Below are 11,467 nucleotides of genomic sequence, written 5' to 3'. Positions count from 1 at the left end.
CACACACTCCCCGCCCTGCCCTGCCCCCCGGAGGAACAGAGGCAGGGGGTGGGTGGGTTTCCCCAACTATTTAAGCAGATTCCAGCAGATGGTCAAGGAACTTCAGAAGCGCTTCATCTGAGAGCGTCTTTCTACACCCGTAAAGAAACTCTCTCTCCTCTCCTGGAGCCACACCGCTCTCTCCCCCAGCTCCCCGTCTCCTCCTTCACAGCGGACCCTAACTCTTTTTCTCCCCCCCACCACCACCACCACCCTCTGGCCCCAAAGATCTCCTATTTCTCTCAACTCCTGGACCAAGCAGGACTCCTCTCCCCTAACCGTCCCGTAACGTCTCTCTTCAGCGGGCCTGCCCTCGATCTTGGAGGTCTAACCCCAAACGCCTCAAACGTCTTCCTCCTTCTCCTCTCGACTCCCCGAAGGACCGGGTAACTTTCTCCTCTTCCCCGGACAGAGAAACTTTCATCCAGACATCCAGCTCCTTCGTTCAGCGAGGACTGCGGAGCAAACCATGCCCTCCGACTTCCTGACGCCTTTCCTGGAACTAGATGAGGAGTTCTGCAAGGTGAGAACTTAAACTTTTATATATATTTACTAATACACAAGATCTAATGTAAGTATTCGTGGTGTGTTCAGCTTGTGCTCTTACCCAGAGTGACCTGCAATGAAGGCAACACTAAAGTGAAATATCTCCATATGTGTTAAAAGACGATGAAGTGATGAAATGTTGATGCCTTTTAGTGAATTAATTATTCAACAAGTCCAGTTTGCAGGTTTTGTCTAATCTGCAACTTTTTCTTTGCATGTATTTTAAATTCTTTGTAAAGTTTTGAGTAAATTGTCTGAAGAAGTAACACTTTTTTTGGAAGTGTGTTTGGAGATAGAGTGTATTATAAAATTTATCTTGGTGTGAGTGTGAGTTTGTACAGCATCTTTACTATAGCTTTGGTGTAGAGTCTGAAAGTTTGATATGCCACTTATTTTGCTAAAATACATATCTTAAAAGTAATCTACACTTCGCTAAAAAGTGGAAAATCCAGAGATAGAAGCACTTACGAAACCGTGCTAAGTCTCAAGGTGCAAAAGTGTTTTTGTTTGCGTTCCTAGAAGTACTTCTGAAATATTTGGACATTTTTTCGATTTGAGTGTAAGATTTTGGCTGAAATAGTAATGTTTATGAGGAAAGGGTCAGCCTGTGTTTCAGTTCTTTACTTAGGCAGTTGACAAGTTTATATTTTGTGTTGAAATGTGAAAATGAACAGGCTTTAGGATTATAATAATGGCATATAGTATATTTCTCAATCAAGCTAATCTTAAATGTTTCATGGTAGTTCATCCAGTGCTTTTTAAACCTTCAGTTTTATTTCATAGAACATGAAACTGAACAGACTAAGACTTACTTCACTAGACTTTTAGCCATCAAAAAATGATGTAACTTCTTGATGAATCTTTCAGAATGACAAATTCATCACAGAGTAAACCTCTCCAGTCTTTGTCTGGTGATGTTTCTTTAGATGCAGCTTTAAAATCTCCTTTGAAGTCGAGCCGGCCCTGCCAGTCTCGCTCCAGTGCTCCAGGAATGCACAAAGCTCACTTCTATTCTTCTTCTTTCTTCTTTTGTGTGGCAGAATTTCCGCGGCCTGGAGGCGACAGATGGTTCGCCTACCGGCTCGCAGCAGCAACGGCAGCAGAGTCAGAGAGTCCTGGGCTTCCAGCGCCGCCACTCCCTCTGCCCCGTCACCCTGCCCAACTCCAAGTTCAACAGCAGCAGCTCCGAGGCGGCTGACCCGGCCTGCTGGGGCTTCAGCATGGCCTCCAACCAGCAATGGAACAAGGAAGGCCAGCTTCCCCGCTCCTCGCTCAACCACATCCCCTTCAGAGTCGACCGCTCGGTCAGCATGATCGAGGGGAACGTTGGCAGCTTAGGGGGCAGAGAGGAGAAGATGGCGAACATGCCGCCGCCGGGGCTGCTCCCTCCGCCCGGCCTCAGCATCAGCAGCACCTCTCTTTCCTCCATCTCTCCTTCCTGTGCCTCCAAACCCCTGGCCCCCTCCCCGCCCATCTCCACCCGCTACAAGACCGAACTCTGCCGCACGTACGAGGAAAGCGGGGCCTGCAAGTACGGCGCCAAGTGTCAGTTCGCCCACGGCTTAGATGAACTGAGAGGCCTCAGCAGGCACCCCAAGTACAAGACGGAGCCTTGCCGCACTTTCCACACTATTGGCTTCTGCCCGTACGGAGCGCGCTGCCACTTCATCCACAACGCCGACGAGCTCCACGCCGCCGGCCTCCCGCAGAAGCAGAAGATGCGGCCTCCTCTCCGTCACAGCATCAGCTTCGCGGGCTTCTCCTCCTCTCCGCAGACTTTCCAACCGGTCCAGGAGACGCAGCCTTCCTCACTCCTCTTCACCCGCGCCTCCTCCGTCTCCCCCCCTCCCTCCTCCACGGGAAGCCCGGAGCTCCTGTCGCCTCTCTTCCCGGAGCCGGGGGCGCTGAAGCACTGCCCCTACCCTTTCTCCGGCGTCACCGACCTGGCCGGCGACAGCGGCGACGCGGCTCTGCGCTTCTACGCCGTAAACGATTCCGTCGGCGCCAGGTGTCCCGCCGCCACGTTCGCCTCCAAACCCCACAGCCTCCCCAACCACCTCCCCCAGCGGCTGCCTCTCTCCCTGAGCGGCCTCCCCGGCCTCCCCGGCCTCCAGCGCTGCTCCTCAGCTGACTCCCTCTCTGAGGAAGGCTACACCTCCTCCTGCTCTCTCAGCTCCTCCTCCAGCGGCTCGGAGTCGCCGAGCTTTGAGGGCCGACGCCTGCCCATCTTTAGCCGCCTGTCTGTCCCAGGCGAGTAGAGAAGGGTCGATTAGCGTGTTATTATAGGGCTGGATTTGGACAGGGACAGAAATTCTCATTGTTTTAACTCTGTGTGACCAGCATCTGATGTTGGGTTTTCAAGTCTAGTCCAGGAGCTTTGACACATGTCATCGCCCCCCGTTTTCCGCCGTCTCTACACCTGTATACTGTCTGATGAAGAAGAAACTCCATAAAAATAATATATTTATAGAGTTCAGATATAAGTTACAGAGAGTTAAAAAGCGACGTATTCGGTTCCTCCATAAATCCAGCCTGGTAAACGAACCTAACTTTGTGCATATTGCATTTCTCATCCAAGCAGTAGTAGCGCTGCTCAGTGTTTGTCCAGTTTTAGCTGACTTGTTTTTTTTGTTGTTGTTTTTTTGTGGTTGTTTTTTTTTTTTTTTACTATGCCGTTATAACTGCTGTATACTGTTGTATACCCGTTTTTAGAGAATACTCGGAGGGTACTTCACTTAGCTTGGCATTCTTCCTTATGCTGTTTCTGCTCAGTGGGAAGTTCTGTGTGAGAATTTTCCGTACCCAGTTTTGAAAAGGATTTTGTATGTAGTACTGTTTGCCCTAAGTATGACTGGTGTGCTATCCACTTTTTAAAACAGCAGTGTTTTTCCAAAATCACAGTTTTCTGGACCTACCGCTCCCAGTCATTTTTGATAAAGACTCTTACTTCTTGCTTATAAGCCAATTCCAATTAGTCCAGTAGCATTATTCCAGTCATACTTTGGGCTCTAAAGTTGTATGGAACTAACCTCTTGTCCATGAGTAAGAGGGACAAATAACTGTATGCTGTCACTGATTGATTAATTGATCAGTTTTATGGCTGCGGCCGTTTTATCCTTTGCATTCACTTGATTCCAGAACTCCCATACGTGCCGGCCATTTTGACTCCCTGGCAAGCGTTCAGCTAAATTGCCTTAGGGATGAAAAATGGCGCAAGTGTAAGCAACCCATTGACTCTCTAGTTACCAAAGTTGATGTTAGAGTATCCCTAACCTTATAGTACTGTTAACGCCTAGCCTAGCCTTTAGCCAAGACAGGTAATATACAGTGTTATGATTATTATTGTTGTTATCGCCATAGCTTAACACTTTCCTTGGACTTATTTATTGCTTTTTGTATGATTTGTTGTTCTTGACAGAGTTTGTTTTATGATTGTGTTTATGCATTTTTTTACGATGCAGGAGAAAATATGCTTTACTTGTTAGTTCATGTTGTCCCTCTGCTTGGTTTCAGCTATTCAGTAGCTTTAAGACGGGTCATGGAGCGGAGAGGAGAGGACAGGAGGAGGAAGATGTTTTGGCATTCTATATGTGTGTTGCCTTATTGGCTAATAGGCCTAACAGAAATCAAGACTCACAGTGTATTCACACCGCTAGCAACTGTTTTCCACGGTCGCCTCTTCCTCGCTTTTACGCCTGGAAAGGTTTGTGCAGGTGAACTTTTGGGCAACATCCCCCATCAGCAGCCAGAACACAAACAAGCTTTGCTCTATGTTCCGTCCATCGCCACAGTACCATTAGCACTAGAACCAGATCAACGCTCATTTCAACCATCAGACAGTAACTAAGCAGTGTGGCTGCTGGCGGTGTGAACACAGTGAGTCTCCTCTCCTCTCCCTTTAGGCCTCAACCTTCTGAGTTTAATAACCTGTTTCCACTGGGGTTTACCACTCTGATCTGTACAGAAAAGAGGAATGGTGGTTAAATGAGAAGGAGTCACCACACACTCATGGCCTCCATACCAGTCATGTAGCGGTGAATATAAAGGTGGGTAAACTATGGCCTCCAGTCAGTGATAACCATGAGGCAAACAGCCACCAAAAGAAACAAAAATCAATTATTTGATCATTTTCCTTTACAAATGAATGGTTCATGCTACTTACTATGATGTTTACTATGAATTTACATCATAAAGTTGTATGTCAGCCTATAAAGGTGGGTTTTTGATGCACTAGTGCTTTATTAAATACAATACATACAATGCTAATACTACTGGACATTGAGGCTATCAGTGTGTGGCGGCTCCTAACAGTTCAAAATCCTCACCGATTCACAGGTGTGCGCTCTCTTCTCTCCATGTGAAGTAAAAACACAGGTGAAACGTTGACGAGTCTTCAGTTCAGATTTTGTTTTGTATCGGAGTTGCCTCAATGACAATGTGTTTGTAAGAAGCGCTAGCTAGGTCGACCTCGGCTGTTGCACGCCAGCTAGCTAACTAGCTAGCTAACTCTCTGAGCGGCAGGTGAAATCATGTGAGTTCAAATGAAATCAGGCGAAATTTTGTATTTTTTTTGTCTTGAAGCCGACTCAACCTGCCCCGATGTGAGTCCAGAGACGCTTCTGTTGCTGTAGCTTATTGTTTCCTTGATTTGACAGCAAGCCAGCAAGCCGTTTTGTAACTTTTGTTAACTTAAAAACTTATTTATTTTGTTTTTCAAAGTGAAAACTATATTATGTTGTTGTTTTATATTGTGGGGTTTTTTCAATATAATTTAAGTGCATTTATTGTTTACATTCCATGGGTTATGTTGATATCTCAGCTGTTTATCTTAATATATTTGTCCATCTTTATTTCAAAATAAAAGTCTTTGGAAAATAAGAGCTCCCTGATTTGAGTTGTCTTTAATGTCTTCCTTGTTATTTTGTTGTATAGCTTAAATCTGGAGTGCTTTTTTTAATCAAGGATGAATTTTCTCTTTTTTTTTGTTTTGTTTGTGAATTTATATGACTTTCAGTAATTTGTAATGAGTGAAACAATAGAATGAAATTCAGTTCCTACATCAGCAACGTTATTAGCAACAAATAGCAAGCAGGTTCAGAGTCACATTGCCCTGAATAGACATTACAAACTATTCCTGTGACCCTAGAATGAACATGCAGACAGAAAAGCTAAAAAATAAGAAGAAATAAGCGTTGAAGGAGAGAGGTAGAAATATTTTGGGGTTTTTTTAATTGAGAGCAACTGGAAAGATGGAGGAGAGAGGGTATGGAGCGCCATCGGGATAAACAGATGCAACACTCTCTCACTTAACATCAGTTAAATATAGAACACATAAAAACACATAAAAACACTTCAGCACTGTAAAGAGGTTACTTTGAGTCACACATTCAGCTTCTCTCTTCACTACAAACAGTTCTCACCCTAATCCACATCTTCCGGGCTGAAAACTCCTCTCCCCAAGAAGATCCTCACATCCCCCTCTCTGCCCCGAATCATATCCCGCCTCACATCTTCCCCCTCCGCTCGCTCTAATTCACTCTCATCTTGAAAAAAAAAAAAAGATTCCTCTCTACCTCCCTCCCTAGCTGTTATTTTATATTTCACAGGAACATTGTCAGCGCTCTGTGACTCTACTGGTTGTTTGCTTGATGTTCTGCCTAAAAGCGTCAGCTAAATGACTAAAATATAAGACGTGAATGCCACTAATCCAATCCAGGTCAGGATTTCCCTGTAGCAGTGTAGGCTAACAATTGAAGACAATGGAGATGCATGATAACTAGAGCTGCAACGATTAATCAATTAGTTGTCAACTATTAAATTAATCGCCAACTATTTTGATAATTAATTGGTTTGAGTAATTTTTTTTTTTAAATGAGTCAAAATTCTCTGATTCCAGCTTCTTTAATGTAAATATTTTCTGGTTTCTTTACTCCTCTATGACAGTAAACTGAATATCTTTGGGTTGTGGACAAAACAAGACATTTGAGGACGTCATCTTGGGCTTTGGGAAACACTGATCGACATTTTTCACCATTTTCTGACATTTTATAGACCAAACAACTAATCGATTAATCGAGAAAATAATCGACAGATTAATCGACAATGAAAATAATTGTTAGTTGCAGCCCTGATGATAACATTGAAAATGCAGTTGTCTTCACCAGGGTTATTTTTTGGCAGATTGGACAAAATCATTGGGTATTACATAGTTGAACGTGAGGAACAACACAAGTATGAAGAATATCAAGAGACACAGGAGTATTTGTTAGCGCTGCACCCTTACACTCTTTAACACTGATTGCTTCTAATTGGAAGGAATTGAACTACAGTGAGAGCTTACTCACTGTAAGTTGCTCTGATATTTGTAATGAGAGCTAAAACAGCTAAATGCCTAAATGTAATGTGAACACAACGATATTCCTTTTATATACTACTTTCATACACCACCTCATAAAAAGACCTATTCGCTATTTTCTACTTTTGATTTTGTGTATACTACTTCTTTTATAATTTAGTTAATTTAGAGAAACCCATCGCAGTTTACATGGTGGAATATGACAAACGTATGACCAAAATGACACCGTGGAAGTATCACGAAAATAAGGGTGGACAATTTTTTGCAAAGCTTTCCCATGAGCAACACTTTAAAATGCTGCCGGTGCTTCGTAGCCTTTTTACGATCATCTGGGTCTCATTGACAAACAATGGAACAAAGATTAACTCTTTCTCTTACTTGCGTTCAGGGAATCTCCCAGCCCTCCCCTATGTGTGTGTTTGTGTGTGGGAAGAGGAGTTTTGTTGCAACTCGTCTGAACAGACCAATTTAGAGCGAGTGACACTGAGGAGAATGTTTGGGCAACAGATGCTCGAACAAAGACTTCCCAACACACAATGGGTCATGGAGATACTTGTGACTGATTTCCATCTATTCACACAAAGTAGAGCAGAAGTTGGGGTCCTCCTCTGTGTGTGTGTGTGTGTTTGTGTGTGTGTGTGTGTGTGTGTGTTTGCGTGTGTGTGTGTGTGTCCCAATGTGTGCATGTGTCCCGTTGTGCGTATATGTGCATGTGTGTGTCCCACTATACTTGATTGTGTGTTTGTGTGTCCAATTGTGTGTATGTCCCGATGTGTGAGCATATGCATGTGTGTCCCAGTGTGTGTGTGTGTATGTGTGTATGTGTGTATGTGTGTATGTGTGTGTGTGCCCATGTGTGTTCCATGTATGCTCTGTGTGCGTATGTGCATGTATATGACCCAATGTGTGTGTGTGTGTGCACATATGTGTATGTGTGTGTTCCTTGTATGCGCACAGGGGAAAGAAGCAGTTGGGTTCCTCCTCTGTGTTTATGTGTGTGTGTGTGTGTGTGTGTGTGTGTGTGTGTGTGTGTGTGTGGTGGTATTCAGCTGTAGGCAGGCTGAGGATTTCCCTCTAGTAAATGAATAACAGTAGAGAGGCAAGAGCAGACTCCCACAACCCCCATGGCTACTTACTATTGAATACCGTGTGTGTGTGCATGTGTGTGTGTGTGGGTGTGTGGGTGTGTGTAAGGCCTGAAAAGGCCAAGGGCCATCCCTCTGCACCCCCCCCCCCCCCCTCCCCTCTCCTCCCCTGGTCATGCAGGCCCTTTGTGTTTCCCCTGCTTTCCCTTTTCAGTTTAACATCTGTATGCTAATGGAACTCAATGGGAATGGACTGGAATCGGCCTGGGAGAGAGGGTGAGGGGCAGCTTCCCTGTGTGTGTGTGTGTGTGTGTGTGTGTGTGTGTGTGTGTGTGTGTGTGTGCATGTGTGTGCATAGAGTTGGGTGAATGAAGTGATTTGGGAGAATTCGGCAGCAGGGAGGGGTGTGATTGTGGTGGGCTTAGAGAGAGAAGAATGAAAAAGAAGAGTTATTGAGAGTTAACGGGTACCAGGAGGGTGGGGGTGGGGGTTGAAGGAGGTGGCAGTGTGTGTGTGTGTGTGTGTGTATGTGTATGTGTGCGGGTGGGGGAGGGGTGGGGAGGGGGCTCTGAATACTGAATGTCCTCAAATGCCCCCCATAAGACAGCAACAGAGAAAGAGCGAGAGGCTTAGCGGGAGAGCTTTATTGTAATTGGAGTCGAGGTAGAAAGTGAAATTCATAGAAGTTGCCGCTCTACTCTACTTATGAAGAGCCGTGTAAAGCCTCCAGCTCAATGCAGGCATGTGGATGACGCTCTTATCCAGAAAGACTTGCAGTGAGTGCAGAATACGGTTTGGTTCGTACATTATCAACATCATAAACAACCAAAAGTAAGACAGGCTCGAGTCAAAGCCACGTCGCACTGATGGACCAAATAGTTCTGTGTCCCGAGAATGATCGAGTTTGATAGAAAAGTGATAGGTAAAGAAATAAAACATAGAAGCCAAGGAGAAAAGAAGAATTTTTATTATCCACATCCATTTTTCATACACAAAGTCAAGTTGAATACCTGTCATGGAAAGTTCAACAAAGTTTCCCAACTGGTGCCAGCTGGTCTCAACAAGGAGCAAAAAAACGTTTCTTACATTTTTTCCTAGCAAATCATTACCTAGCACTATTATCCGTGCATATTCACGGGGCACAGGGATTACATTACATTACGTTACATCTATTGCCAATGCGCTCTGTCTCTGACCCATACTCACCTTAAGGGGAGCGGTATACTTAAAAACAAAGGCCAACTTGCCCGAAATTGCTGCAGTTTTATGACATTATTTGAGGTAAACAGAGGCAATTAACTGGAAAAGTAAATGCAGACACTTTTCTGCAAGGCAAGACACCAAGAAATGTGATGTTTTACACCATATTGCAGATCATTTTCTCTGCAAAACATGTCCTTTTGTTCATATAAACCTATATTTCACTTCCGCAACAAGTATATCTATTGGTTGCTTGTAATGTTGGAGATCTAGGAATTTAAAGATCATTCTTCTACTGCACTCAGTTTGAGCTGCTCTGGATAAGAGCGATAGCTAAATATAAATGTAATGTCCGAAATTGTAATGACTAGTTCACTTCTACTTGCACTGGATGATTCCCAGTCAGAAAACTTTTATTTTTTTCAAAGTTTATCAAGGGAAGGTTTGCTGAACATGCTCTTTTTCAGCTCTGTCCTGTATACTTAAAGACCTGTTAGCCTTGGCTCCCTTTGTGTTGTTCATTTCAGATTTATCAGTCACAGAGTTGCAGCAGTTAAAGAAGTTAACAAAGGAAGCAAGTGACAGGAATGTTTTGATTTTGAATCCACACCTGTGAAGATGCAGGAGGGGCAAGTGAATGAGGAAGCCTCTCTGTTCCCCCCCCCCCCCCCCCCCCCCCGATAGTGTGTGATACTTTAAATTAGGACCCATGGCAAACATGAACTCAATAAATAGTTCCATCTATTAAAACTGCATAGGCGGAATTGGACTGCGAACAAAACAAGTGTGTGAGCGTCTGCAGAGACGTTCACACACTTGTTTGTTCGCAGCGCCATGAGCATAGTCTTGTCCTCTTACTGTGCTGTTTACTGTATGTTACTGATGTATTCTGTGTTTTCATGTTAATGTGCTGATTGCAGTCATTTGTTGTAGTCTGTTTGATTGTTTGTTTATTGTAGGCTACACTCTGTTTTGTGCCACTTGGGTGTTTCAGTGCTAAAAGAATTTCCCACTGCGGGATCAATAAAGGAATCAGAATCAAAAACTTCAAAGTACAAAGTACAAGACATTTCTCTTGGTGCAAGTGTCAACATAAAAACTAATAAGAATAAGAAAAATGGAAAAATATATACAATACAAATACAAATAAAATATATGTGAAATGTTAAGTACAGTTACATGATCAGTGATATGTATAGTTAAAGTGCAAGTATGCAACTGGACAGAAGGGGGATGTAGGAGCGGTCCTTCTTTGTGAGGATTATGGCCTGTGGGAAAGAAGCTGTTCAGGTGACAGTTAATCCTAAAGTCTTAGTAAAGGAATACTGCTTTTGTCACTATCAGAATCACTTCGCCATGTACAATAAATGTACGGGAATTTGTATAATAACACAGTACACACTGACACACACAGTGCAGGCCTATCGGAATGTGACAGTGCAAGACATGAAATTGAGATACATATTGAGGAATAAAATTGAAATGAAGACTATTTTGTCATCATCCGATTCAGTGTTTTCTTTAATGATACATGCAGCATGGAGAGCAGTACACAGCAGAAGGAATGGTGCAGTTCTTTGAAGAGAGTTACTTTAACAAGGCTTATTTGCACAAGGACGAGCACCTGCAAGGCCAAACATTCACTAGACAAAGCATCGTCTCATGATCACACCGCTGCCACATGGATAGTAAAAGGAACCTATAGCATACTTCATCAGTGCTTTGTTCACCTTGCACCTTTGTCAGAGAACACTAAGCAATGTGTTGAATAATACACTCACTGAGCACTTTATTAGGAACACAGTGTTCCTATTCCTATCGGTACTAATACTGGGTAGATATCAGCTAGCGAAGTGACATCCGCCTCCAGGTTGGAAGTGTTGTGCATTCTGGGATGCTTTTCTGCTCACCACAGTTTTAAAGAATGGTTATCTGAGTTAATGAAGGCTTTCTGTCAGCTCGAACCAGTCTGGCCATTCTCCTCTGACCTCTCTCATCAACAAAGCGTTTCTGTCTGCAGAACCGCCGCTCACTGGATGTTTTTTTTGTTTTTCGCACCATTCTGTGTAAACTCTAGGGACTGTTGTGCGTGAAAATCCCAGGAGATCAACAGTTTCAGAAATACTCAAACCAGCCCGTCTTGCACCAACAACCATGCCACGGTCAAAGTCACTGAGATCACATTTTTTCCCCATTCTGATGCTTGATGTGAACATGAACTGAAGCTGCTGACCTGTATCTG

At 43.8% G+C, this 11,467-nt stretch overlaps 1 protein-coding gene across 2 annotated transcripts; it reads left to right on the top strand.

Annotated features, from left to right (window-relative positions):
• The first annotated feature begins 476 nt into the window (after positions 1-476).
• Positions 477-2,843, top strand: LOC139642561 (mRNA decay activator protein ZFP36L1). 2 transcript variants are annotated; one of them, XM_071517438.1, is made up of 3 exons: positions 477-562; positions 1,626-2,593; positions 2,672-2,843. In XM_071517438.1, exons 1-3 carry the CDS (start codon positions 509-511, stop codon positions 2,841-2,843), a joined length of 1,194 nt encoding a protein of 397 aa, XP_071373539.1. In that variant the 5' UTR covers positions 477-508. The 2 variants fall into 2 exon arrangements, with proteins under 2 accessions (XP_071373539.1, XP_071373538.1); XM_071517437.1 differs by having other exon boundaries at positions 1,626-2,843.
• The last annotated feature ends 8,624 nt before the right edge of the window (positions 2,844-11,467 follow it).

This window comes from Centroberyx affinis, unplaced genomic scaffold, assembly GCF_046629955.1.
Source record: "Centroberyx affinis isolate AG114_WGS23_722 - 3 ecotype Tasmania unplaced genomic scaffold, CSIRO-AGI_Caff_v1 ptg000495l_1, whole genome shotgun sequence".
In the NCBI taxonomy this organism is placed as follows: Eukaryota; Metazoa; Chordata; class Actinopteri; order Beryciformes; family Berycidae; genus Centroberyx; species Centroberyx affinis.
The sequence above is the reverse complement of the archived record's forward strand: the minus strand, read 5'-3'. Positions and strand labels throughout refer to the sequence as shown.